We start from the raw sequence: 27,951 nt of genomic DNA, 5'->3' as shown, positions 1-27,951 counted from the left end.
GGTGAGGTCTCCCGGCCCGATGTCAGAATCATAGTCCTGGGGGGCAAAGGATAGCACCAACTTGGTTTACGTTAGGCCACCGTCGATAACCGTTCATTGATAGTCATTTACGTCCATTTCCAAGGTCGCGGTTATCCGTTCGGGCTTCATTTAATTGCCGGACGAGGCTTATGACGAGACTCTTGTGGCGTCCATCTATCTATCTTCTTGGTGCCAACGTTCGTGCTATATCAGGTATCGATATCTTGGTAAGTCTGATGTCCATTGGGTGGTCAGACGAGCGGAACGATAGCGGCTGAGTTCCCGTTTGGAATTCCTAGTTTTGGGCAATGATAATACTTCATAACGAGCTTGACATCGACATAGCAAACATTAAAGACTGAAAGTATCCAAGCCAGCGACCTCACTCATTCAGCGAACCCGCAAACAGAGATGGGATCAATCCAGGTGGAAGAGACCGCTCCGACGGTGACCATCCCACAGGGGACCATCGTAGGAACAGTTCTAGAGAAAGACCTCAAGCGAAAAATCGATGCATTTCTCGGGATCCCGTATGCCTTGCCGCCTGTGGGAGAGCTTCGTTTCAAGCGACCGGTGAAGGTCCCTCAATCTTCGAAAGTGATACACGCCACTGCATATGGCCCAGCAGCGCCCGGCAAACAACTCCTCGTGAGCGCCCGGAAATTCGAGTACAGTGAAGACTGCTTGACAGCCAATGTGTTTCGTCAGAGCTGTCCATCGTCAGAGAACAGCAAGCTATTGCCCGTGATGGTATACCTACACGGAGGGGCCTTCAACCGGGGCAATTCGTCTATGCACAATACTGCATCGATGGTGTCGTGGTCGGAACAGCCTTTCGTCGCCGTGTCGTTCAATTACAGAATTGGATCGCTGGGCTTTCTCCCATCCAGCGTGAGCGCGAAGGAGGGGATCCTGAACCTAGGCTTGAGAGATCAAGAATTGCTGTTCGAGTGGGTGCAGGAGAATATCGAGGCCTTTGGAGGCGACAAGACGGACGTCACGCTGGTGGGAATGTCAGCAGGGGCACATTCGGTATGTCCAATTGTGGTCCCACCCTCAGCGACGCCTGAGAAGGAAGAGAGTGTAGTCCTCGACTTGGATATCGACTGACAAATGCCACACAGATCGGCCACCACATGATGCACCACACGACCAGCAACCCGGGCCCATTCCACCGAGCGATCATCGAGTCCGGGTCCCCGACCTCGCGCGCCGTGCGTCGCTACGACGCCGCCATCCACGAAGAGCAATTCGCCGACTACCTGCGCGAAGCGGGCTGCCCGGCCGACCTCCCGGAATCCAAGATCTTCCCATTCCTGAGATCCCTCCCCCTGGGGGTCATCACCAGGGCCCAAGACGCCGTCTTCGACAAATATAACCCGTCGCTGCGCTGGGCGTTCCAGCCCGTCATCGACTGCGACATCATCCCGCGCGCGCCGCTCGAGACGTGGAGGCTGGGCGATTACTATAAAATCCCGATCATGACGGGGTTCAATCATAATGAGGGCTCGCTGTACGTCGACAAGCAGATGTCCAAGCCAGAGGAATTTACCGAGTTTTTCCAAACCCTGCTACCAACCCTCTCGCAAGACGACATCGAAACCATCGACAGACTATACACCGATCCGGTATCCGGATCTAGCTCCAGCTCCAGCTCCGCGGACCAGCCTTATGCAATCCCTAGCACCATGAAAGGCCAAGTCGGCGCACAATACCGGCGCATCGAAGCTGCATACGCACACTACGCGTACGTCGCACCGGTGCGCCAAACTGCACACCTGGCCTCCTCACACGCGGACGCTCCACCGGCATACCTCTACCACTGGACACCTATCACCACCGTGGTCGGCGGCGCCAGCCACGGCGACAACATGCGGTACGAGACGTTCAATCCCGACGTGGTGTCGAAATCCTCCAGCCAGAGAGAACTGGCCGGCACGCTGCACGCGTACCTGACGAGCTTCATCTGTAACAAAGGCGACCCGAATGCTCTCGCAGGGGAGTGGAGTGATCGCCCGACCTGGGAGGCGTACAACCATGATGAGCCGAAGACGATGGTCTTCGGGCAGGGCAATGAGGAGCTCGTCGGTGGCGGGGTCGGAGTTGCGGCGAAGATGGATCGGGATCCGTGGGCGGACAAGGAGTGTCAGTTCTGGTGGGACAAGGTCGAGTTGTCGCAGCAATAGATAAGTGAGGCACAAGAAATAGAGAAACTCGAGGAAGAACTCGAAGAAGAAATGCAAGGAAAGGAGGGTGCAGGATAGATAGATGCAGGATTTCATCAACAAAAACGTCCCGGTGGAAAGGAAGTGCCTGTAACGTGGGTTTCTGCTTCCAGTGAAAGGGGATTTCTATGTAAACACCGCACTGCAGGAGTGTTTAGTGCAGGGATCCACCAATTTCCACGACGGGTCAACACCATGCCACTCGCGATCATCGCGGGGAGCAACGAAGGAGCTGGTGGGGGAAGTGTAGGGTAAAAGGCCGTCGGTAGTTGAATTACCCAAATACTAGCTAGCCTTAGAAGAAAAAGACAGCGATGGGGATATACTTGGGCAAAGGCCTGGAAATTTCGTATGTATGTGCTTTGACAGAAGACGTACAATTAGCTCAATGGAAAACAAAACACCTCCTGAAGTATGTATATGCAAACATCCAAAATGTGATCGTGAGGTCATTATATCCCGCCACATAGGTCAAGTTTCCATTCGTGGTTCACAATATCGTCTCAGGGGCGCACGCACTCCCCTATATAAGGCCGGTTACGCATTCACAACCAAGCTGGGTCCTGGGACGTTATTCTGACTTTGACTTTGGGGACGTTGCTGCTGCTGCTGCTGCTGCTGCTGTTGTGCGGTCATCTGTCCCTGCCGTCCCATTGCGAGATAATCACGATTTTCCACTGTGACACTCTTGGTCATGTGGTTGACTTTATAGATACCGACCAGCCGCTCGGCGAGTTCGAACATGTTGTTCCGCAGACTAATGACAATGAATTGTGCGTTCTTGGTGCGTTCCTTGATGTAGCCTGCTACAATTGAAACCTATTCATATCATCAGATTAGCGAATGTTTTCCTTCTGGGGATGGGAAATGGAGGCTAGCGACTCGATCAATACTCACGTTTCTGAAATCTAACGCCGCATCTATTTCGTCCATGACATAGAGTGGTGTTGGACGATAGACATGGAGCGCGAAAACGAGCGCAAGGGAACTTAGGGTCTTTTCTCCTCCAGAAAGATTTCCAATGTTCTTCCAGCTTTTCTTTGGTGGCATCACACTGAATAATATCCCCTCGGAGAAGGGGTCAAGGCTATCCACCAACTCGAGCTCTGCATTACCTCCCAAGGTTATTAGTTGGTACATCGATTTGAGGTGGGAGGAGATCGTTGTAAACCCGGTCATGAATTGTGTGAGACGCAGGTTACGCAGGTCTGTAAGCCGAGTTTTCGCTCCGTCACGAGACTTGACGGCCATCTTTAGATCAGAAGTACGTGTGGCCACTTCATCGCAGCGACGTCGGTATTCCGCAATGACGGCAAGATCTATGCTCGAGGCATTGGAAATCTTTTCTTCCAACGCCGCGATCGACGCAATTAGATGATTTTTGGATTTGTCAAGTAGCTCATCACGTGTGAATGTTTGCAGTTGACGACGCGTATGCTTTTCCTGGGACTCGGGCTGTGAAGTTACATCGGGCTCCTGCTCGTCCTGCTCGTCGACATCCATAGCATCTGGATCGGCCTCAGTCTCAGGGGGAGCATCGGGCATTTCTTCCTCTTCGTCTTGCTGTTGTTCTTCGCTAGGACTGGGTCCTTCCAGATCTGCAATATCGTGTAGGGACAGCTTGGACAGCTTCTCGGCCCAATGTTGGCTCTTGCCGTTGTTTTCAGCTAGAATTTTCTGGTTCTCCTCAAGCTTGTTTCGCATTTCGATCTCCTGTGCTCTGGTTGAATTCAACTCAGCGGTCTGTGAGTCAAGATTCTTCTTCAACGCTGCCAGCTCTTCCTTTTGATTTGACTGCTCCTCTTGAGCTTGCTCAGCACGGATTCTTGCCTCGGACGCCTCAGCTTTATGGGCTTCAACATCACTTTCGAGCTTATCCAAGTCTATGGACAAAGTCTCGAGCTCTTTTTCCGCACCTGCCTTAGCTTTTTCTTGCTTATCAGTGAGCTTTTCGTTCTTGGTCTTCGCGACCTCAGCATTAGATATGTCCTCGTTTAACAAGTCGATTCTTTCCTTCAAGCCATCCACTCTGGCTTTTTGGCTACGGAGCTGCATGCCACCAGCTTCCATGATCTTGTTTTGCAATGCCTGGATTTCTGATTCTACACTGGCTGTCTCCGAGTGTAGATTGCCGAGCTCCTTGTTCAATGAGGCGATTTGCTTGTCCAAAGCTTTGATCTGAGTATCGTCGGCAGATGTTGAGGCAAGCTCGGCGACAAGATCTTGAACACGTTTCTCTGCATCGGCAAGATTTTTTGTGCAATTTTCCACCTCTAGGTTGATCTTTTGGATTGTTGTTTCTAGACGTGGGATTTCTTCTTGCTTCTCTTGGAGACTTGTTTCCAATTCTCGTTGACGGGCTTGGAACGCCTGAAATTGTGTCTCGAGCTGGTTCCGATCAGCTTCGAGCTTTTGAACCTGTTCATTCGTTGTCTCGGCGACCAATTTTGAAGACATCGCTCCACGGGCCACACGGGTCCCGCCTCCACTCATCGTACCAGAGACATCGATTAATTGACCATCGAGGGTGACCACCCGCCACCTTTTTGCGCCATATGCGATCCTGTTTGCTTGCTCAAGGTCATTCGCAACCAGTGTATTCTGCATTACACTGTAGAACGCGGGAGCGAATCGCGGGTCCTTAGGCTTGATCAAATCGAATAGTCGGGGGACATTCTCAGGGGTCTGAAGAGGTGATAAATCTCTCTGAGCTAGCTTGTCAAGTAGAATGAAATTGGCTCGTCCCAAATTATTCTTGCGAAGATACTCAATGCATTGTTGTCCAACCTCGACATTATCGACGACCATGTTCTCGAGAGATGGACAAGCAGTGGAGACAGCAACATCGAACTGCTCATCGATTGTGCCCAGGTTTCCAAGTCGTCCGTGGAACCCGTCGATTCGGCCGGAGTCTTTCAGTCGAAGGAGACCCTTGAGCACATTTCCCTGGTTCTGTGTTGCTGCTAGACTAGCGCGTGCATCATCTGCCTTCTGCCGTGCGGAGGAGATTTGCGATCGCACTTCAGGTTCACTAGCAGCAAGCTTTTGAAGTGCATCCTGGATCTTTCTAACATCCTTCTCTAGTCGAAGCTTCTCATGTTTGCGTTGCTCAATCTCTTCAAGTTTTTCATCTCTGCTAGATTCGATGCTCTCGATCTTCGCGTTGGCCTGATCGACCGCTTTCTGACCGCTATTGGCTTTCTCCTTCAGAATTTCAAGTTCAGAGTTCGCGACTGCGATCGCCGACTGTTTTTGGTCGATCTTCTTGTTCCAAGGCTCTAGCAATTTCTGCTTCGCAGCAATCTGATCGGAAAACCCTTGAGTCTTGCCTTTGAGAGCTTCTCGGATTGAAGCTAGTTGCTGCTCCTCACGTTGCATATCTTTCTCGAGTTCGGCCACTTCTGCACCCTTTTGCTCAATGTCTTCTTTGTGCTTTTCGACGAGACTTCTAGCTTCGGAGGCAGCTAACCTGCTTGTGGTCGCGGTCTTTTCTGCCTTTTTCTGTTTGCCGGTGATGAATTTTCGCTTTTCCTCAAATTTGACATTCTCCTTATCGTACTTGGCCAATTCCTTTGTAAACTCTTGCGCTTGTTTTTCAATGCGTTCGTACTGCTTGAATGCTTTGTTGTATGCCTTCTCAAGTTCTTTGATGGTATCCTCGCTGCCGGCATGCTTTTCGAGTTCGGAGTTTAGCTGATCCTGAATTTGTCCGATCGCCTCCTCAGTGACTTTGATGTTGTCCTCACATTCAGCAACATAAATCTGGTATAGAGCAGATTGCTTTTCTGCCAATTCGTTCTCGTCCCGAATAAATGCCAATGCCTTGTTCTTTTTGTCTTCTAACCCGTTCTTTTCCTTCTCGACATGCTGGACTCTACCTTGTTTTTCGATGCAGACTTCATTCAGGGCTTCCAACTCTCCCGCGGCTTCCTCAATTGGTGTCTTGTATTTGGATGTGCCAATAATGTCCTCCAGGTACTCAAGCAGCCCATCATCATGCTCGTTGGCTGCTTTAGGTTTCATTTGGGCGATAGATTCGACCTCACCTTGAAGAATGAGGAAGCGCTTGTGGTCCAAATCTATGGCCTTGTCTTTGAGCAGAGTGGTCACTGTTGTGAAATTCGTAGTTCTACCATTCAGGTAGTAATTGCTGGAGTTATTCTTGAAGGCTCTTCTCGAAACAACAAGTTGTGAGTCGGGGACAACTTCATGTTTTCCACCAGGAAGATCAATGATCTCTTGAAAGTAAACCTCAACCTCACAGAAATCGAGGTCTGGATGTTGGGCCGAGTTGTGAATTAGGGCGGAAATTTTACCTTGTCGCATCTTACTGGCTCGGAAGCCGAAGACAAACAAGAGAGAGTCAATGACGTTGGACTTTCCAGAACCATTAGGGCCGACGACTGCAGAGAAGGACGCGTGAAAAGGTCCGACAACCTGTCGACCAGCATAACTCTTGAAATTAGTCATCACAAGCTGTCTGATGACCATTCTTGAGGTCGGTCCAGTGGACTCTTCCACCTGTGGGACCGCTTGTGATCGCGCTCTTATGACAATATCCATTGGCTTTTCGAACATCATAGTGACTGGACGCGTCTCCTTTTCTTGTGACAGTGCTTGTGAAGGTTTCTTATTCAAGGCATTTGCAGTAACATCACTCAACGGAGTAGCCTCAGCTTTTATGGGCGACATTGAAGGTGCAGGTATTGGGAGCGAAGGCACGGGAGGCATTACTGAGGATCTTCTGCCTTTTCGTGGAGCAGTGCTCATGCGCTTTCGTGGCGAGGCGGGTTTCGTGGGCGACGAAGGCTGACTCTGAGCAAGTTCATAGTCAGGCTCGACTGCCTGTGGGGTCTCTGAAGGCGCAACTGAAGATCTGCGGCTTTTTCGAGGTGCTGTGCTCTGTCTTTTTCGTGGTGAAGCCCGTTTGGTCGGAGACGCAGGTTCGCTGGGAGCCATTGTCTCTTCTGGATCAAAGATTTGGGATGGTTCAATTGCATCACCAGTCTTCACTTTACGTGTTCTCGCCGATTTCTTTGGCGAGTCGTTAATGTTGGCCGTGGTCTGTCGTCTCGTGGATTTTCGAGGGCTGCTCCTTTTTGGCGCAGGCGTAAACTCTTCATCGTTGTCTTCGCGAATGAGGCTCAGTTCGTCGTCGGACTCGTCGACAACGACAGGGCGACGGGTCGCTCGACGCGACGGTCGCACCGGAGACTCAGCTGACATTTTGTTTCGGTTGTTTATGTTGGGGTTTTCCTAGGCGTGAGTGAACACTGAACACTCGAAAAGATGCTTGGAAGTGTCTGTTTACTTCACGTGCCGAAAGCGGGCCAAGTAGAAACAAATTACCCGAAAGTCTGCAGTTGACGCCGCTTTTGAGTCTTGGCGTGTTTTCACTCCACTTCATCTCCAACTGCCCCTGCGCGGCGAGACGGTCAATGGGAACAACATACTCTAAGGTCCAATAACTCATCCCTAGGAATGTTTATCTCTCATTACTTGTATATTCTGTGGTCATTTCGTAGACTCAGTCAACACATAAAAGCTCTATGCTAACGTTCTATTCATCAACATTACTAAAGCAAGTCATGCTTTTCCAGCAGACTTCCAGCACAAGCTTTTATCTGCTCCCCCATCCTGTCGAGAATTCCGCCACTTCTTGCTTCCTAAAATGGCCAGACCCAATCCCTCAAGGGTTTCGGGTCAATGCCTTCGTTGAAAGCTTGGTTCTTGCACTTTATCTGTTCATTCAATAGTTTCTCCCTCGCACTCGCGCCCCTGTTTCCAAGATTAGGCATCCTATCCAGAGCATCAATAGCAAGGCTGAATCTGTCGGTTTGGTTCCGTATGGCCAACTCCAGCGGCGTATCAATGTTGCCTTTCTCTTTGTAGCCCCGCACATGCAGATTATGCTGTCCCTTTCTCTTGTATGTCAGACGATGGATGAGCCATGGATACGAGTGGAAGTTGAAGATGACCGGCTTGTCGTCCGTGAAAATGGCCATGAATTCGCGGTCAGTCATGCCGTGCGGATGCTCGCCGTGAGGAATGAGTCTAAACAGGTCAACAACGTTGACGAAACGGATCTTCAGGTCGGGAAGGTATTCCCTAAGCAAGGCTGTCGCTGCAAGAGATTCCATGGTTGGCACATCACCACATGCAGCCATGACAATGTCTGGCTCTTGGCCTTGGTCGTTGGAGGCCCAGTCCCATATTCCAGCACCCTTAGTACAGTGCTCGATGGCTGCTTCCATATCAAGATATTGAAGGTGATCTTGCTTGTCTGCGACGATCACATTGACATAATTGCTGCTTCGCAAGCAATGATCTGTAACAGACAGCAGTGTGTTTGCGTCGGGAGGAAGGTAGATACGAACAACTTCAGGTGATTTATTGGCAACGACATCGAGGAAACCAGGGTCTTGATGCGTGAAACCATTGTGGTCTTGTCGCCAGACTGTTGCGGTCAAGAGAATGTTGAGTGATGCAATCTTCGCACGCCATTCCACCTCCAAACACTTTTCAATCCACTTGCAGTGCTGATTGACCATTGAGTCAATGATATGGATAAAGGGTTCGTAGCTATTGAGCAGGCCGTGTCTTCCAGACAGGATATAGCCTTCGAGCCAGCCTTCGACGGTGTGTTCACTGAGCATCTCCATAACCCGGCCTTCCATGGCAAGGTTGCCACCATCAGCGTCTTCGTCGAAATATTCTCCGAGCCAGACTTTCTTCGATGCTTTATACACTTCAGCCAGTTTGTTGGATTCAGTCTCGTCAGGTCCAAAGAGCCGGAAGTTTGTGGGGTTTCTTTCGATGACATTACGAAGGAACTTCGCCATATTGGCCATGCTAGGTCCATTGGTAATACCGCCCTTCTTGACATCAAGTCCGTACTTGCGGAAGTCGTTGAGCTGTAAGGGTTTCTTGAGAAGTCCACCATTGGCCACTGGGGCAGCGCTCAATCTCTTGTTTCCCGAGGGGGCCAATGCCTTCAACTCGGGAATTAGTTTGCCGTCTTCGCCAAAATATTTTTCAGGCGTATAACTCTTCATCCAGTCTTCAAGGATCTTAAGATGCTCTGGTTTGGCGGCAACATCGGGAATGGGGACTTGATGTGATCTCCAGTAACCTTCAAGGTATCGACCATCAATGGTCCTCGGGCCAGTCCAACCCTTTGGGCTTCGGAGGACAATCATTGGCCAGCGAGGGCGGAAAGCCTTGCCAGAATCACGTGCTTTCTTCTGGTATTCTCGGATCTCCAGAACAACCTTTTCAAGGGTGGCAGCAAAAGCTTGGTGCATTGATTCAGGGTCACTTCCTTCCACGAAGTATGGGGTCCATCCATAACCAATGAAAAGAGCCGTCAGCTCTTCATGACTAATACGGGCGAGAATGGTGGGGTTATTGATCTTGTAGCCATTCAGATGCAACACGGGCAGAACGGCTCCGTCAGTGATTGGGTTGAGGAATTTCGTTCCATGCCAACTCGTGGCTAAAGGACCGGTTTCGGACTCTCCGTCACCAACCATGGTCAGGGCAATCAAATCGGGGTGGTCGAAAACAGCTCCAAAAGCATGTGAAATTGAGTATCCGAGTTCACCTACAAGGAGTTAGCCAATGCTGCAACCAATTGTGCGATAGGGTTGGTCGGAAACGTACCGCCTTCATGCAAACTACCAGGAGTTTCTGGAGTGGCATGGCTTCCAATACCACCTGGGAATGAGAACTGCTTGAAGAATCTCCGAAGTCCTTCCTCGTCTTCGGACTTATCTGGGTAGACTTCACTGTATACTCCCTCGAGATAGGACTGCGAGATGACTGCTGGGGCACCGTGGCCAGGGCCAGAAACGAAGAGCCCGTCGATGTCGTATTTCTTGATGAGTCTGTTGAAATGGACGTAGGCAAAAACCTGGCCTGCGTCTGAACCCCAATGTCCTAGAAGACGAGCCTTGAGGTGCTCGGTTTTCAATGGTTCCTTGAGCAGTGGGTTCTGCTTCAAGTAGATCATGCCCAAGCAGAGATACAAACTGGCTCTCATGTAGTCATCAGTAAGCCTCAACTCCTCCTTGGTTAGAGGAGCACCTTCGACGGTTGAACGAGCTTTGCCAAAGGGCGAGATGCTCTTCACCTCGACATCCACATCAGCGGCTGGTGCCATGATCTCAGTCAATTGAGGTTGATGAGTCTTTCGTAGTAGAATGACAATGCGTCTGGATGGAATGAGAGACGGACGGAAAGAAGAGAAACAGGAGATAGCAGAGCTATATATGAGAATTACGATGACGGCATGGGCCGGCCGTGCTCGATCGGACGATGCAATACGTAGGATTTACCTTCAAGGCCCGTGCGAAGCGGAGGAGAAGTGAGTTACACGGTGCATATGCCTCGAGCTCCAGAGCATGCACGTGCCCCCAATAGGATAGAGAAGCAGTTCCCACATGTTTGATCTGCATGGTCAGGCTTACTGTAGTTTCCCAGCTTCTGGGAGCTGGCTCGGTAAAGTTTGGCCACTTGCAACAGAGACTGCTGCGCGGGTGGTGGCATCTTGAACTCTAAGCAAGAATTCACGATGACCTCAAGCACAGCATGCGAGACAGGGTCAAGAAACCATACGATTGGATTGGACTCGAGCATCAGGAGACGGTGACGAGTTCAAGACATGTGTGCATCTGGTGGGGGTGTTGGCCGAGCCGTTTGGATGAAATAATACTCGTAATTACAGGGTCACGCCATGTTGGCCGAAGGAGGCTTAGCGTGTAATGAAATGTGCCGGAGCAACCGAAGCCGCAGAATCACAGACTACAAGCTACCCTGTACAGACGGTAGCACAGACAATCTAGCAGTATGGCCTCGTATGGCCTCGTATGCACAGGGTAGCTCTTCCTGATCTATTGCCTCTTGTCAATACTCCATACCGAGAGTGCTCATGTCACCCAGATTGGCAGTGCTCTCGATCCGAATGCTACGTCTGGAGATTCTCAGCTTGTCGCTACCGGGGGCTGCCGTTAGTCGCCCTTACAACCTCGATTCGAAATCGCTTGTTGGACTTGACAGCCAATAATTGCTCATACAGTACGTCCAGCCAGTATCTGATCTGATAATCTAGCTTCGATTATGCAGTTGCATTGCCTCACTTCTGAGGGAGACAGCTGGTGACATGGTGGCAATCCAAGTCTGCATCCTTTTCTTTAAGGACATCTCGAGTATGGCTAAACAGTAGGTTCGTCGTCGATATGATCGGAAAGCCCAGCGCGCTGGGTTCAGTAGTATCAGAAACAGGTGATGATATATCTTGAACGGATACAGATCATCTCTAGTCTTATGTTTGTGGTTTTATATCAATTAACCGTCGGAACACAGATTTACCCCGGATTTCCTCGAACGATCTGGAGCAGGGATGATATATGCATGGAGCCATTCCCGGATCGACCTTGCCGTAGGTCTAATATGCAGTCCTGGGACGTGCCCATTACCCCTGAGAAGAGGTACGAGGTCCTCAGCATGCAATGGCTGGGACAGCAGGCAGCAATAGGAACAGATCCGCTTCTCTATGTGGGTCTCAAAGTCAGTTCCTGACGTTGAGGTCAGGTGTGGCAGGATCACCTTGAAGCTCTCGGTACCGAGCGACACAATCCGTGAGTATTGTCGCTAGAGGGTAATATGCACATACCATTGGCCGAAGAGCAAATGGCTCCGGTTCCGCATTGTGCTGTAATGACGGCTTTGCCGGTCCATCAAAAGGGCGTTCGTGGATATTTGGTTGCTTGGACATGTGACAATCCATGAAAAGTGGTCAAATACCTTCAATATCGAATCGTGTTGTGGTTTCTGGCCCTGCTTCAGAATCTCCTCCCATAAGCTGCACCATTACTCGGACCAAACCGTTTGGACCCTCGACTCGGGAGATATTCACCGTCAGGCGGCCTTGAAGTTCCTTGATGACTGTTTCAATCTCCAAAGAACCTCTGATATCATATCCTCCGATCAAGATCTGATCTTGTGTGATGTGTAAACTGATCTCCGCTTTGAATAAACGAATCTGTTTCATAACAGTCAAGGTCCACTTATCAGAATGGAAAAGGGCAGTAGTGAAAGCTTGATATTCTCCCAGGTCAAAAGAGTATATTGCCATCTTCTTAACTGAGTACACACCACTGCACCTGCTGGACTGTGGTGATGTGCAAGGGCTGATGAGTGTGTTTGATGACTGGTGTTATTGCCATATATTGATCTGGATTTGCTGCGAACAACGTCGGCTGCTCTCTCGAGTGACGCTCATTCTTGGACGCAAGGACGATAGTAAGACCAACTATCATGAAGCATGGAAAACTGGCGGTTAGTTCGGACGTCTCAGGTCTCTCGCCAGCTTAGAATCTAGCCATCAACGCATGAACCGACTTGAGGTGGCCGGTAGTAACCTGACAGTAAGCGAAGCTAAACTCTCCTTCCTATCTGGAATGTAATGCGGAGAAGGAGCGGCCGCGGTGACGCGGAGATTCCCTACTTGCCTCATTTGGTCTTATCTTCATATCTTATATCTACTATCACATTGGGCGAGGGGTACACTCACTCCCAACCTGATGATCATGGAGAACGCTCTGATAATACGCCTTAGCTTCATCGTATAGCATCCATATAAGACGAGATTGTTCATCCCCTCCCCCTGCTGGTTTCCCTTAGAAGTTCAGAGACATCGACTTCCCTAACTACCGGACATGTCGACCACCACTACCACCACCACCACCACCACCACCACCACCCAGGATCTCCCTGTATCATCCAAGTCACCCCCTCAATATTATGGGAAACTCCGCTTCATTCCACCGGGGCAGACACCAAAGGGAAGCCCGCATAACTTCCACTTACCAGCCATATCTGAATTTGGGGACATTCGTTTACAAGCACTGGTCGACATGCGACCGGTCCCCACGACATCAGAACTTCCAGATGCACCAGTAGGCACAGCAAAACTCTCAACTCACGGGTTTGCTGCTGTCAGGCACCCGACCACCTTGAACTCGGCGCCATTTACTAAAGACAGCTGGAAAGACCCACAGTTATTGAAACAATTCTACATGCCAGAGACCGAAGAAATGGTCAAGCAGATCACTGGAGCAAAGACCGTGATTACCGAGTCCCTCCTTCTCCGCAGCGAAGTCTGGTCGGAAACCGATGCACTAGCCGCTCATGCTGGCCACGGTGAGAAGGCTGAGTCCGATGCAGAAGCACAGAGCAAGGAGCAGCGGCCTGAAGAGACCGACTTGGAGCTGGGCTTTCCTCAATTCATCGGCTTTTCACCCACCACCGGAGGCGCGAGTCCAGCACCCAAAGTCCACCTCGACTATGCCCCCAACGGCGCTCGCACGCACATTCGCAAATTCCATCCGACCATGGCATCCATAGCTGACTCAGTCATCCGGGCAGAAGAACAGCTCCTCTCAGAAGGCAAATCCCTCCGCGAGTCCTACGCCTCCTCGGGCGCCGGCCCACGCTGGGCACTCTTCTCTATCTGGCGCCCTCTGAAACGCGTGACGCGTGATCCTCTCGCGCTAGGCGATGCGCGGACGTTCCTCGAATCAGACTATGTCCCCGTCATTGTGAAGACGCCGAATCTAGGTATTCCAGGCGACAAATCCACCCATGATACCGAAAGCTATCTTGCGCACTGGTCCAAGGGCCAGAAGTGGTATTTCATTTCGCATCAGGAGCCGGAAGAGGTTCTCGTCATTGGCCTTTTCGACTCGGAACGCGATAATGAGACTGTTGCGGCCGGCGGGACCCTGCACAGCAGTGTTGATCTACCTGGAACAGAAGGTGAAGATGCGCGAGAAAGCTTGGAGCTGAGATGTCTTGCCATCTGGTAAAAAGGATTGATCGAGTAGACACCCAGTAGAGGCACCGAGTCTGGGATGAGGTCTGGGCCACAGATTATTTTTGATGATTAAGTTGTCTTGTTCCCGAGAAATGATGCAATACCAGGAGCGATACAGCGATACCACCTGGGTATTTAGTGCTTCGTGCTTCATTTTGACATAGCCGCGGAGAACGGTATGCTGGTTTAGGTTTAAGAGGATGCCATTCCAGTATAAATACAAGAAACGTGAACTCATTTGAATTCTCATGCAATCATCAAGCTATATTAGTCTAGTCATTGGAATTCCAGATGAGTCCAGGCGTCGGGCTCGGATCCACCCACCCAGGATCCATCACTGACGAATCTCGACGCCAATAGAGCTGAAATACAGACACGCGCCCCTCTTCGCAGCGCCGACAGTCTCCATCCCCGTGGACTCGCTGGTATTGAAGAGAAGCCGGTTCTGGGGCGTGGCTTGGTCGTCGACAGCCGCGCCGGCCACGGAAGTGAACGGCTTCCATTCGGGGGAGCCCTGCAGACGATGGACATTCGGATCCAGTGTGCGGATGAAACTGGTCCAGTACGACTGGATGAGCGGCACGACCCAGGCGTTGGGGCCGCCGGGGCGGAAGGAGGTTGGGCACGAGTGGACGTTCTCGGGACCCCAGATCGCGGCGATTTCGACCGTGTGCGGCACGCCGAGGCCCTGCGCGATCAGGGCCGCGTCGCGCACGTTGAACCGGTAGTGCCAGTTCGCGGCTGGGCTGCCGTGCCGCGCGAACGCCGCGGAGATGAACAGGTTCGGGCACATGTACCGCAGGTCGCCGTAGGCGTTGCTCACCTGGCGCCAGAAGGGCCCGGAGTCGGGAAACTCAGGCCCGTGGTTTGGGAAGAGGCTGTTGATGCGCTCGAGGTGGGCGGTGGTTAGGTACGGGAACTGATCGTGCAAGAAGCCGTTGGATTGTGCTTGTGTGCATGTCCGGCGGGGCGTAAAGACCGTACCGCCGTTGGTGTCGTCGCCGAAGATCACGGGCACCTTGATGAAGTCGCCACGCGCGAACGCGTCGTAGGTGTAGTACTGGATCAGTTCGGAGTCGAGCACCGGGTTCCACATGAAGAGAGGCGGGTTCCGCGAGCCAGGGTACGGGATATTGTGGTTCTGAGCTTGGAGTTCTTCAGCGGGTTTGGATCGGAGGCAGGAGAGCGTGTTGACGTTGGAAGTTGATGTCGTTGAGCCTGAACATCCGACGCGAGCGACGAAGTTGTCGTATTGGTATTGGCTTTCTTCCACGGTAAGGATGGTTGCAAAGCTGACTGACTCGGCAGCAGCACCGTGGAAAAGCTCATCATTACGACCGCCATATGCAGTGAGGTGTAAGGCAATAGACGCCGCACCTGCCGAATCGCCACCAAGCACGACATGGTCTGGATCACCACCGAATTGCGAGATATATCTCTGTACCCATTCAAGAGCCTTCCGCTGGTCCCTGAGCCCGTTGTTGACAGTTGCAGAAGGAGAGTCGCTGATTTCTTGGCTTGCAATAAATCCATATGGGCCTACTCGGTAGTTGAAGGTAACGACGACAATCTCGTGTTCGGCTGCAGAAATCAGTCCGCTACCATTGTAGTTGGCATTCGAGAGAGAATTGAAGCCACCTCCCTGGATGAAGAAGTAGACCGGTAGTTTTGAGTCAGGTGCGGCATTTGTCGGCGCGAATACGTCTAAGAACAGACAATCCTCTGATGTAGCCGTATTCTCTGGGTTGTCCCCTGTTGCGAGACAAACAGGCCCATGCTGGCATAGGTCAGAAAAGTAATGATACAACGACAGGCGGGCAAAACTCTCACCTTGTCCGCAGGCTGGACGTCATCAAAGAGAGGCGGATCCTGAGGTGCGGCAAATCGCAAAGGGCCCAAGGGAGCAGCAGCATATCGAATCCCAAGCCACTGTGTTATTCCGTTTGCGAGTGGCACTCCTCTGTATCCTGCATACTTGAGACTCACCAGAGGTTCGACGGCTGTCCCGGTTGTGAGAAGGCAAAGCAACCAAAATAAGATGAGCATGTTGGACTCCCTCTCTGCTCAGCTAATGTCCAAAGCTGCAAGGGGATAAAAAATGATTGCTACTGGGCACGACAGTTGAGGTTTGAGGAAGCTCGCATTTTCAATATGCAGGAATCAAGTCTGAGTTGCCAGTCGTACAAATTCTGGTTCATAGTTATATTCAGTAGCAATGTCTGGGCTGAATCATCACTCTCAGATCATACATGGCCAGGGATTGTTTCCACACAGAGCGTAAGCCTGGGGCGCAGCACTGAATATGAGGCGTACTGGAGCGGAATGGATAGCAAGAGTTTGAGGAGCTAGTTTGAAAGTGACGAGGCACTGACGTGCGTGGAGAAGGTCGATAAAGATCAAACAATGCTTGGCTAAGCTTGTGAAGAATGTGTTCACTTGTCATGGGCCCGGGCCAATCTTGAAATTGCTCGAGGTGGAGACGAATTCCGACGGTATCTATACCGGATTCCCGTGTGTCCTTGAGCACCAAGTAGGTGCGGGGAAAGGGGTGGAATTCCGCATTGAACAAATATCCACTACCTCGTATAGCACATTTTATACTCGTCACCTGACCAAGCATCAAAACGTTTCAGAACCCGGCCCAATCATATGGTGACAATCAGCCAGCCTCGAACACACGCGACCGAATATCCGTAATCGGAGTCTGAAATAAGCCGGATCCCTGCTTGCTGTATAAACAGGACTCTGATGGCTGGTGCTTGTCTTGAACCGCGCAACGAGCTCCACTAATGATGCTTTCTCGGACGATGCTCAGCTAGGTGTAGCTTCTGTAATTGACTTCCGGACTGTCTCCCAGCTAACCCCATCTATGTTTTCTCCCTTTTGTCTACTAAGCGCGGCACTTTCGGTCGCCGCGGTCGCCGATCTGCCTGTAGCAATGCGACGCACCATCACTGTGTCCTTGGCACCGGGAAGCTTGGATCCCTTGCCATCAAGTAAGAAGTTCTCGAACCACGCCTCCTCTTCGGAGCTAAATGGTAGTCCTGCAAGAAGGGTCGCTCGAGCAGCACGGGCATGGCCCGCTGTTTCCTGGTGAACTTTTGCAATAAGTCTCTCAAACAAGGATTTGTGATTCAGCTCGTCCTGTCTCTTTGCGAAATAGTATGCTTCTACCAGATTGTTGGAGGATAGTAATTCAAAATATGCATCCAATGTCTTCTGCTCTTTCAGTGGCGGCGACACGCTGATGTAGAAAGCGGCTGCCAATGACGAGTCACATTTGGGATGTTTAAGGAGAGTGAGGAGGACTTCGTCAGCGAACGGTAGAGCGAGCGAAGGGTCGGTCAGGTGTTCCAAGGCTCTGGAGAATTGAGCATGGTCAAGTTCCCATAGTCCTTGCACGAGAAGCTGGTATTTCTGCGGTAGATATGTCCTCCGTACGAAGGTATTGTCTGCGTTATGTAACCCACGACAGTCGAGGAGGACATAGAAAAGGAGAGCTAGCTTCTGCTCATCTGGCGCGGGGGAATGAACGATCCTAGACCACAGGTTTCTCAGATCTTGGTTGGATCTCGCTGGGTAGTTCTTCCTCGAGGCTGTACTAGATCAGTCGAAAGTGAGAAGAGTTGTTTTCTTTTCCTTACGGTGTGTTAGCCCAATGGACTTCCAGATTCGATCGAAGAACAATTCGTCTCCAAACTCTTTACGATGCCTTATGACGTTCTCGACCGTTTTCTGGTCTGGTGCATAGTCCGGTTTTTGTTGAAACACAGCGTCGAAGTCGTGCCAATTGAGTATCATGACGAAGACACAAGCAGTGGAATATTAAACTACACAAATGCACCTGCAGCTGCGAGTCGAAGTCTAGCGATCATAATAGTAAATATCGCCAGTCGCGACAGATAGACGTGCCAATGCAGGCTAAATGCTTGACTGTATACTCTACGGCCAAGCACAAGCACACAGCCGACCACCATAAAACACAACTTTCGGGTCGTCCTGGCCCCCCCCTCTTTAATGCATGCGACGCCCAACTCCTGGTACGGCTCAAGACACAGATTCGATGTATAAAGAATCTTCAACACCCCTAGAACCTGGGATTTGGTGATATGGGACATTCCATGCGTTTTAAGCGACTTAGCAAACGCGGTCTGACTTGGCATACCCAAACTTCCCACCGCAGACCCCCCGATGATGTAAAACCCTGGGGTCGAATGGAGAAGCAAAAAGTGAAAAAACACTCCTACTAGGATCCCAACCCCGCTCTTCCGGGTTCTCGACCATTGATCGGATCTTTTCATGCTATCTTCAGCATTAACTTTTACACTTCCACCGGCAGCCAAGCATGCGTATGTTGTCGACTCGGAAGGGGTAATATCTTCAAAAGGGTGATAGCCGAGGTGAACCATGCTCCTTGGAGGGAGGGATTGCTATGCATGCTAATATTCATTTGAAGCACCCCTCAGTTAAAAGGTTGGTGCTCTGACAGGTAGGTCGTTCGTTGTGTTGCTTTACTTCCCTTCACAACCAAAACATAACTTGATGGATGTCCATTACAGATAGAGTTGAGAAATTCTTTCCACGCCGGTTCCGGAATAATAAAAACGCCTTGCAACAAGAATGGGCTCTGAAAACTACCCCCTTCGAAACAGTGGGATCTACCACAACCTACCTACCTTTGACCCCGCTCTCAAGGGACTCACCGCGATAGTCACTGGAGCCAATGGAATATCAGGCTTCCATACCATGCGCGTGTTGCTCGAGAGCCCGGATCGCTGGAGCAAGGTGTACGCGTTGTCACGTCGGCCACCTCCCAAGGAGATGATGGGCCTCTTGAGCGAATCACAGCGTTCTCGCGTCCAACACATCGCGGTCGACTTTTTAGGAGAACCGCAGAAAATTGCAGACGCCATGAAGTCTGCAAATATTAAAGCAGACTATATCTTCTTCTACTCGTATCTGCAGCCAAAACCCCCTCCAGGTACCGCGGTATGGTCCAATGCCGACGAGCTCGTCAAAGTGAACAGTGCACTCTTGGACAATTTCCTCGGGGCTCTTAGCATCTCCAAGATCACGCCCAAGCGCTTTCTACTGCAGACGGGTGCGAAGAACTATGGCATACATATCGGTCGAGCCCGAACGCCTGCAATCGAATCAGACCCACAACCTGCTCACCTGGAACCCAATTTCTACTACCCACAGGAGAAGTCACTCTTCGAGTACTGCAAAGCCAACAACACCCACTGGAACGTGATCCGTCCAGCGTGGATCCTCGGCGCCGTAAATAACGCACAGATGAATGCATTACTGCCATTCGCATATTACTCCGCTGTCAATGCGCAAAAAGGGGAGCCGCTTCAATTCCCTGGCGACTTCGATACCTGGCAGTTTGAGCAACACCATTCATCTGCAATGCTAACTGGATATCTCTCAGAATGGGCCGTCCTGGAAGACAAGTGCAAGGACGAGGCATTCAATTCTCAGGACGGAGGACCCATGACATGGGACCGCTTCTATGAGGAGTTGGTAAGGTGGTTCGGCGTCGACAAGGGAATTGTGTATCCGGAGGAAGATCTTTCCAAGTTCACCGTCATCGAGGGAAACAAAGGCAAAGACACACCCATGGGGTAAGATCTCTTATGATGTCACACAACTGCTTGTGAGGGATACTAACTTCCAACACCAGCTACGGGCCTGCAACACAAATCCGCACCCTGTGGAGCCTTGTTGACTGGGCGAAGAAACCTGAGAATGCGAAGGCATGGGAAGAATTAATGAGTGCTTCTGGTGGTCAATTGACCGACAATCCATTCAAGGATGTAGAAGCCAATTTCGCCTTTGGAGATGCTGCGCTCGTCAAATTTGGAAGTCTAAATATGAACAAGGCAAAGCGATTGGGTTGGACTGGATTTGTGGATACCATGGAGGTGAGTACCAACGCGTGCCATGTTTGTCGAGATGGTGGCTATCAGGACTAACCAAAGCCCACAGGCTCTATTTGAAATGTACGAGGAGATGGGCAAGCTTGGAATGGTTCCTAAGATGAAGGTTGATAAAGCGAGGGCTCTTGTCTGAGCCTCAACTCTCGTTGGAAAAAGCTGGGTAATGCTGAAGGATTAATTTCGCGACTCTCATGCTTCTAAGAGGGAGGCGTCCTTCAATGTCTGTATTGTCCACTTCATACATTTATAGTCTCCGGGTCTGTCCTCTGATCTGATACACGCTTCTCCTCTTAACGTTCCCCTGCAAAGCATTCCTCCCCAAGTCTCTCCCAGTAAGGCGAATGTTGGGTCAGTCTGACATGAGACATTTATCTGCTATGACAGGGTCATTTCTCTTTGCTCGTCTGTTCAGCCATGAAAATGACAGTCTGACTAAATCCCAAGCCTCGTCACTTCCAAGGCTGCATCGCCGCCACTCTATGGCCACCTCGAATTGCCTCAAGCGTCAAGCCACGTAGCCCCCATTCATTGGCTGCCCTGTTGAATGCTACCAAGCAAATTGGCCAAACTGTCTCTTGTTCAAATCTACTGCATAACTTTAACAGCACGCCAAACCCCTCATCACTCCATTCGCAGGGGCCGGGCTCATGCTACCAACTGATTGGTTGACCCAGCTGGCATACGGCCCAAAAGTCTTCTCTTTCGCCTCGCTCATTCAGCCCTTGGTTTGCTGACATAGATAAACAAGCGTTCATGGCTGGGGACGAGGTGAAGAGAAAGAAGACCACTCATCGCAAACATGGTGAACACAGATCCTCCAAGACACGCACCAAACCTAACAATGACGACCTTACAACGAATCCAGCTCTTGCGAACGGCCGTTCTCCCAATATAAATGCCTTGCGCAGAGCTAGACTTGCCCACATCGACAATACCCCTGAGGAAATCCCAGAAGATATGAAATATGTATATGAGAAACGCACAAAGACGGTGGCGCATGTCAGCGCAGACAAAGGAAGCCGTCGCAAGTCCACTAGAGATCACACGCCGGAGCGAAAGGAATCCCGAACATCCCACAAAACTACTCATCGCACAGAGGAACAACGCCGAGTGGAGTATGAGGATGATAGCGAAGACGAGTATGAGTATGTCTATTCAACCCCGGGCGCAGAAAGGTCTCACGTCGATGCGCAACCAAAGTCCTCCACCTCTAGACGGCGGCGGCCATCAACAAGCCATTCGATCACCAGGAAGAAGGTGGAAACACAGCGCGGTTCCGAGCGCAGTCATACGGAACCACCACGTGGGAAGACGAGACGTAGACAAGATGATGAAGAGTATGTTGATTCTACATCTCCGCCAGCGTTGTTACTAATTCTACTGCTAGCCCTCCCGCCGCTGTCTACAAAACCAATTCAACTAGGATTCGTGACAATATAGCCACCAGCAAGCACGAGAGGCCAGCAGTCAAGAGAAGTGCGACCGCACCAGCGCAACCGAAGACTGAGCCTGCCAGCAGCAAACCACCAGAAGGTGCTGATTCTCATAGTCGAAAACCCTCTGGTATGTTTGGCGGATTTCTGCTTCCAATACAGCCCGTACCACAGAAAAAGGTTGCATGTTTGACTTGTGGGGCTGATGATGTGCTCATTTCACATTCTGCGAAACTGCCATGTACTCATCGAATGTGTCACTCGTGCTTGAAGCGGATTTTCACAATGTCGGTCAAGGATCCAGCCCACATGCCTCCGAGGTGTTGTACCGAGGAACATATTGATCTGAAGCACGTTGACAAGCTTTTCGACGCCAAGTTCAAAGTGTTATGGAATCGCAAATTCGATGAGTATCACACGAAGAATCGCATCTACTGCCCCGCCCGGAAATGCGGCGCGTGGATCAAGCCGAAATACATCACATCAGAGAAAGGTCGCAAAGTCGGTCGCTGCAAGTACTGTAAAACTTTAGTGTGCGCGATCTGCTCGCAGAAAATGCACACCACACGCGACTGCCCGAAAGACCCGGAGACCAAAGCGTTCGTGGAAGTGGCGAAGGAGGCTGGCTGGCAACGCTGCTACAGCTGTTCCGCCATGGTCGAGCTGAAAGAGGGCTGCAACCATATGACGTGCCGCTGCACCGCAGAGTTCTGCATGGTATGCGGGCTCAAGTGGAAGTCATGCGACTGCCCATGGTTCAACTACGAAGCCGTGGACGCGCACCTAGGCGATCCAGCACACGCACAGGTAGAACGGGACCGGCGTCGAGACCAGGAAACCCGCGACGAGGAAATCGCTCGACGCATGCAGCACATGGTCATGTTCGATGCCGGCACGGGCCACAACGGAATCTTTGCGTTTGGGGTTAATGCTGCCACCGGCAATCCGAATTTAATCCAGCAAGCCCGAGAGGCATTGACGGCCAACTACGCGCAAGCAGGCCAAGCAGCGCGCGACCTTCTCAACAACTATGTCATCGGCAGAGACAATCGTCCTCCACCTTATCCTGGAGACATCGCAGCGGTCTTGCAGGCTATTAGGGGCCAGCCGCAAGCACAACAGCCACCACGACCTGCCGATGCCGCTGCCCATCCAAACGACAGTAGCGAAGATGCGGTGTTGCCGTTGCCCTCGAGACGCGGAACCGCGACTCGTCGCAGAAACGCCAGAGAAGCTGACCAACAGAGGCGCCTACAGGACTGGGCGAATAGCGTTGCTGTCTAGCCAATTTACGAAATTTGACGACATTTCTTGATACGGTATGTAATCGAAAAACGAGAAGCAATGGGCGTTCTTTGGTTTCGATTTTTGCTCCCCCCTTCCCTCCGGGATTGTTTCGACTGGCTACGGAAAGAGCCTTCCTTCCCCTTGGATGGAAATTTATGGGAATTGTGTTTGGCGAAAGAAGGCGGCGATGGATTTTGAACGGGTACGAGTCAGAGAGCCCCGATCTCCCCCAGCGCTATGGGGTTGGTTCAAAACGAACGAACAGTGATGGTGTTGGCTTCCCAAGCTTGCTTGCGTTTTCTTGTTCCATCCTTGTGTTTGACGACGACAGTACTCATGAGAACGATCTTTATTGTTTACGACATCCTTTGGCCTTGAGTAAAGCTATCTATCTACGTTTTTGTGGCTAGATGTGTAAATGTGGAATCATATGTTTTTCATTACATTTTGGCTTTGGCAGGAAACCCTCACGATCTCATGTGATGTTAATAATGATGAAATTCTTTTATACTCTTTGGGGTCATTCTACTTGGGTATTGTGTGCAGGAAAATTCCTCCTTTTCTTCCTCTTTATTTGTGACATCTCTCTGTGAAGCCAGTTGAGTCTGGTGCTTCTGATTGCCTTTTCGAGATGGCAGGTACCGTTTGAAGGGGTGGTTGGTTTTATCTATCCACTGTCCGCACCAAAATCCGCTACATATGCAAATAAAAGGATCATGGGTCCAGAAATACTTCTTCCCTCATCTATACTCAAGGCACGGGTTTTGCTACTGCTTGAACAGAGCCTCCAATTCCTTGGCAACGGCATCGCCAACCTCGACTGTTGAGCTGGTTCCACCGATGTCCTTGGTGGTGATGCCTTTGTCGATGACGATGCGCACGGCCTGCTCGACCAGCACACTCTCCTTTGGCAGATTCAAGCTGTACAGGAGCAACATGGCGACGCTGAGAATGGCCGCGACGGGGTTGATCACGCCCTGGCCTGCAATGTCGGGCGCCGAGCCGTGAATGGGCTCGTAGATGCCGTTGCACAGGCCCTTGCCGTCTGGTACGCCGCTCAGGCTCGCGCTGGGAAGCAGGCCCAGACTGCCTGGGATCACGGACGCTTCGTCGGAGATGATGTCGCCGAAGAGATTGGACGTTACGATCACGCCGTTTAGAGCGCGCGGGTTCTTCACCATGATCATCGCCGCGGAATCAATCAGATGGTGTTCGAATTCCAGCCGGGGGAACTCCTTCTGCATCGTCTCCGTGAACACCCTCCGCCACAGGCGGCTCGTCGCGAGCACGTTCGCCTTGTCGAGACTCCATACTTTGCTGGGCGGGCTCTTCGCCAGCGCCAGGTACGCCGCCAACCGCGTGATCCGCTCGATTTCTTTGCGTGAGTATGGCTCCCGGTCCTCCGCCCATTCATTCTCCCCGTCTTCTGGATTGCCTTCGACGCGGTCGCCGAAGTAGATGCCACCGGTGAGTTCGCGTACGATCATGAAGTCGGTCCCCTGGCAGACTGATTCCTTGAGAGGCGAGTTCTTCGCCAGGCTGGGTGAGGCGAAGAAGCAGGGTCGTAGGTTGCCGAAGGTGCCCATTTCCTTGCGTAGTCTTAGGAGGCCTTGTTCTGGTCGGACTTTGCCAACACCGTATTTGGGCCCGCCGATCGCGCCGAGCAGGACAGCGTGTGCGGATTTGGCGGCGGAGAGGGCTTCATCCGTTAAGGGGGTGCCGTGAGCGTCAATCGAGGCCTGACTCTGGCGTTAATAACACGAAGTCATAGTTCTGCAGCAGTGGATCATAGAGGATCATAAAGGGGGTCTTGACCAGGGATTGACAATGCAAAATGGTTGAGAGGGAGACTCACGCCTCCAAGTAAATGATCTTGGAAATCGAACTGGATGTCCTTTGAGGATTTCTCAACCACTTTCAGGATCTACCCATGAATAGGTTCTGTCAGTATAAAGGTGCCCTTCAAACATGGCGAAGATGAAGCCAGTTCTCGAAGTCGAGTCTGTGTCCTCTCGTTTGGGCATTCTTGGAAACGAATTCCAACTAACCTTGACAGCCTCGGCGGTTACCTGGTTCCTGGTCAGCTTCAGAACTCAGAAGAGAGTACGGGAATTGCAAAGGAGATCTGACGCCTGTGTGAATGACATACTTCAGGGCCGGCATAATCACCAGCGAGGACCACAATCTTGTAGGTCGGCATGTTGGGTGATTCAATACTCCTGCCCCGATTGATATTGACCTGTAAATATTGATGGATAATCACAAGAGGATGTATGATAGCGATTGATCCCTGTCGTCCAATATATTGATTATTGTGAGATGTCCTTCATCTATAAATGTGTTTAGAATTCAATCCGTCATGAATGGACGTAAATCATCGCCGAGATCGGATACCCTGTCGCAGAATAAAACATCGTGAGTGCGATCGCCGAGTCACTCATGAGGGGTCGACAGGTCACCCCGCGATCCATGAAAGACGATACCGGAGGTACTGATAAGATAAGATGTCTATAAAAGAATACGAGGGTTCTAGTACTCGTAATTACGAGTATGTGTGGCGTCGGTAAGGAAAAGGCTCGCTGTGAAAAAGCGGACCAACTCTCCAAACTTAACGTTACTTCAACAGAAAGTGCCTCGTCAACAACACGTGCAGACGCGGGCCAATCTTCCGGGGAATGTCTTATTTTACTCACAATATCCCACAATCCATGTCTCTTATCCAGACCTAAATGCAAGAGGGAGGAGCATCATCAAGTCGGGATGCAGCCATCTTCTCGTGATCGAAGCCTGTGGATTACATGAGACTTTTGATAAGCCTCCACCATCAGACCACGGCCGCATCCGTTGTGCCTGGCTAAAGACTCACATTGGAGCCTCTTTTCTGCCCTTGCTCGGTCTGTCTCTTGAACCTTGCCCTCAGGTATCTTGACGCTCGAGCCTTCCTGCAATGTTGCCTCAAGGTAGCCTCCATTTATCGATAGGAGGAAGTTCATTTATGACGTGAACCTTGTTGCGTCTCCTGCTGTGGAGAGATGACGTTGCTCTCACATGCATATTTATTGACTTGAACACCCTCCTCCGCGCTCGCATTCGCTCCTCACTCTGCCCTCCGTTCTATATTCTCACTCTGCACTTCTTGATATTCGATATGGCTTCTAGCACTGATATTCGCACCGCGGAGCTGAGAGAGCCCGTTGACGTCGCGACTTACTTATTTACAAGGCTCAAACAGATAGGAATCGATTCTATTCATGGTCTGCCTGGAGACTTCAACCTGGTGGCTCTCGACTATCTGGAAGGGCTCGGACTCAGATGGGTGGGCAATTGCAATGAGCTCAATGCAGGCTATGCAGCAGACGGTTACGCTCGCGTCAAGGGCATCTCAGCAGTGATCACCACGTTTGGTGTAGGAGAGTTGTCCCTTCCCAATGCAATTGCCGGGGCGTAAGTATACTCACCATTGCCATCTCGATCTCAGTTCTGAACACGTTTTGGTGAACAGGTATGCTGAATTCGTTCCCGTCGTCCATATTGTTGGTACACCAAGCACAAAATCTCAGGCAAATGGAATGCTGCTTCATCATACCCTGGGCAATGGGAATTTTCACACCTTTGCCGACATGGCTGCCTATCTTGCCGTGGACGTTGCCAAATTGGTCGAACCACGCGATATTCCTTCCCAAATCGATCACATCCTTCGTGAGTGCTATCTCCAAAGTCGACCTGTCTACATCACTCTCCCAACCGATATCGTACAAAAGCAAGTGGAAGGCGAGAGGCTCAAGACAAACATCGATCTTAGCCCGCACCAGAACGACCCGGAGAAAGAGGACTATGTGGTTGACGTCGTCTTGAGATACCTCACCGCAGCGAAGAATCCCGTCATTTTGGTTGACAGCTGTGCTATACGCCACCGGGTCCTAGAGGAGACACACGAACTCATTGAGAAATCCGGTCTGCCAGTTTTCGTCGCTCCCATGGGGAAGGGAGCGGTGGATGAGACCATTCCACAATTTGGAGGCGTGTATGCCGGTGATGGCTCCAATGCTGGTGTACAGGAGCGTGTTGAGGCAGCCGACTTGCTTATAACAATTGGTAGTGTCAAATCTGACTTCAACACTGCGGGATTCACGTACAGGACGTCACAGCTGAAGACAATCGATTTGCACAGCACATTTACCCGGGTGCGGTATTCCGAGTATCCAGGGGTTGGCATGAAGGGTGTGCTGAAGAACCTGATCAGCAAACTGCCCAAACTTAATATACAGCCGGGACCTACACCCCCTCAGAACAAGCTTCCGGGAGACCAAGACAAGGCTAGATCGGTCATTACACACGGCTGGTTCTGGCCAAGGCTGGGCCAATTCCTGCAGGAGGGTGATATTGTCCTCACCGAAACAGGGACTTCGAACTATGGTATCTTCGACACTCGTTTCCCCAAGAATGTCACCAACATCAGCCAAATCCTCTGGGGCAGTATTGGATACGCGACCGCATCAGCCCAAGGAGTTGCTCTTGCAGCCAAAGATATTGGGGGCAAAGGTCGAACAGTTCTGTTTACTGGAGATGGTAGTTTTCAACTCACCTGCCAGGAGGTCAGTACAATGATTCGACACAATCTCAATCCAATAATATTCATCATCTGCAACGATGGCTACACGATCGAAAGACTCATTCACGGCATGGATGCAGGCTATAATGACATTCAAAACTGGAACTATAAAGATCTGCTACCTGCCTTTGGTGCCAAGGAGGGTAACTTCAAAACCTACCAGGTCAAGACAACAGACGAAGTAAACGCCCTTTTCCAAGACAAAAACTTTGCGAGCGCGCCTTACTTACAACTAGTTGAGTTGTACATGCCGAGAGATGATGCTCCTGTTCCGCTGAAAAAGACTGCTGAGAATGCTGCTAGGCTAAACGCAAGGAAATGAGAGCATGCATAGATTTGGAATAGATCGAGCAGTTTAAAGGGCGATAAAAGGTTGAAATTGGGGACGCAAAGAGGTATTGGTATCAAACACCACAGCATTTAAACTCCTAAGAAAGCGAATACAATTCTCATTCTCAATCTACCTCAGTGATGCCGCAGACCTCGCGCTGTCACACGTGCCCTTTTCCTATATTGCACGTGATCGCAGGTCCCAGAGCAGGTGGAAGCGATTGTC

General features: G+C 50.9%; 10 protein-coding genes across 10 annotated transcripts; 5 read left to right on the top strand and 5 right to left on the bottom strand.

The window, feature by feature from the left end:
• Window positions 1-432: 432 nt before the first annotated feature.
• A1O9_00815 (triacylglycerol lipase) lies at window positions 433-2,207 on the top strand (the record flags this gene model as incomplete). The annotated part of the gene is made up of 2 exons (XM_013409978.1): window positions 433-1,053; window positions 1,146-2,207. 2 exons carry the CDS (start codon window positions 433-435, stop codon window positions 2,205-2,207), a joined length of 1,683 nt encoding a protein of 560 aa, XP_013265432.1.
• A 576-nt stretch (window positions 2,208-2,783) lies between these two features.
• A1O9_00814 (structural maintenance-chromosome 4) lies at window positions 2,784-7,472 on the bottom strand (the record flags this gene model as incomplete). Its single annotated transcript, XM_013409977.1, has 3 exons — window positions 2,784-3,065; window positions 3,144-7,059; window positions 7,186-7,472. 3 exons carry the CDS (start codon window positions 7,470-7,472, stop codon window positions 2,784-2,786), a joined length of 4,485 nt encoding a protein of 1,494 aa, XP_013265431.1.
• A 440-nt stretch (window positions 7,473-7,912) lies between these two features.
• On the bottom strand, window positions 7,913-10,407 carry A1O9_00813 (phosphoketolase; the record flags this gene model as incomplete). The annotated part of the gene is made up of 2 exons (XM_013409976.1): window positions 7,913-9,849; window positions 9,909-10,407. 2 exons carry the CDS (start codon window positions 10,405-10,407, stop codon window positions 7,913-7,915), a joined length of 2,436 nt encoding a protein of 811 aa, XP_013265430.1.
• A 2,557-nt stretch (window positions 10,408-12,964) lies between these two features.
• A1O9_00812 (uncharacterized protein) lies at window positions 12,965-14,113 on the top strand (the record flags this gene model as incomplete). The annotated part of the gene is made up of 1 exon (XM_013409975.1): window positions 12,965-14,113. One exon carries the CDS (start codon window positions 12,965-12,967, stop codon window positions 14,111-14,113), a length of 1,149 nt encoding a protein of 382 aa, XP_013265429.1.
• A 342-nt stretch (window positions 14,114-14,455) lies between these two features.
• Window positions 14,456-16,167, bottom strand: A1O9_00811 (uncharacterized protein; the record flags this gene model as incomplete). Its single annotated transcript, XM_013409974.1, has 2 exons — window positions 14,456-15,898; window positions 15,952-16,167. 2 exons carry the CDS (start codon window positions 16,165-16,167, stop codon window positions 14,456-14,458), a joined length of 1,659 nt encoding a protein of 552 aa, XP_013265428.1.
• A 765-nt stretch (window positions 16,168-16,932) lies between these two features.
• A1O9_00810 (uncharacterized protein) lies at window positions 16,933-17,922 on the bottom strand (the record flags this gene model as incomplete). Its single annotated transcript, XM_013409973.1, has 2 exons — window positions 16,933-17,717; window positions 17,766-17,922. The coding sequence occupies 2 exons, from the start codon at window positions 17,920-17,922 to the stop codon at window positions 16,933-16,935; spliced, it is 942 nt and encodes a 313-aa protein (XP_013265427.1).
• An 819-nt stretch (window positions 17,923-18,741) lies between these two features.
• Window positions 18,742-20,196, top strand: A1O9_00809 (uncharacterized protein; the record flags this gene model as incomplete). The annotated part of the gene is made up of 3 exons (XM_013409972.1): window positions 18,742-19,748; window positions 19,808-20,048; window positions 20,113-20,196. 3 exons carry the CDS (start codon window positions 18,742-18,744, stop codon window positions 20,194-20,196), a joined length of 1,332 nt encoding a protein of 443 aa, XP_013265426.1.
• Window positions 20,197-20,816: 620 nt separating this feature from the next.
• Window positions 20,817-22,780, top strand: A1O9_00808 (uncharacterized protein; the record flags this gene model as incomplete). The annotated part of the gene is made up of 2 exons (XM_013409971.1): window positions 20,817-21,400; window positions 21,487-22,780. 2 exons carry the CDS (start codon window positions 20,817-20,819, stop codon window positions 22,778-22,780), a joined length of 1,878 nt encoding a protein of 625 aa, XP_013265425.1.
• Window positions 22,781-23,550: 770 nt separating this feature from the next.
• A1O9_00807 (3-isopropylmalate dehydrogenase) lies at window positions 23,551-24,983 on the bottom strand (the record flags this gene model as incomplete). Its single annotated transcript, XM_013409970.1, has 2 exons — window positions 23,551-24,522; window positions 24,933-24,983. The coding sequence occupies 2 exons, from the start codon at window positions 24,981-24,983 to the stop codon at window positions 23,551-23,553; spliced, it is 1,023 nt and encodes a 340-aa protein (XP_013265424.1).
• A 948-nt stretch (window positions 24,984-25,931) lies between these two features.
• On the top strand, window positions 25,932-27,717 carry A1O9_00806 (pyruvate decarboxylase; the record flags this gene model as incomplete). The annotated part of the gene is made up of 2 exons (XM_013409969.1): window positions 25,932-26,227; window positions 26,286-27,717. The coding sequence occupies 2 exons, from the start codon at window positions 25,932-25,934 to the stop codon at window positions 27,715-27,717; spliced, it is 1,728 nt and encodes a 575-aa protein (XP_013265423.1).
• Between the last annotated feature and the right edge of the window lie 234 nt (window positions 27,718-27,951).

The sequence above is a fragment of the Exophiala aquamarina genome (assembly GCF_000709125.1).
Source record: "Exophiala aquamarina CBS 119918 chromosome Unknown aczIA-supercont1.1, whole genome shotgun sequence".
NCBI classification, from domain to species: domain Eukaryota; kingdom Fungi; phylum Ascomycota; class Eurotiomycetes; order Chaetothyriales; family Herpotrichiellaceae; genus Exophiala; species Exophiala aquamarina.
Note: the sequence above shows the minus strand (reverse complement) of the source record. Positions and strands in the feature narration are given on the sequence as shown.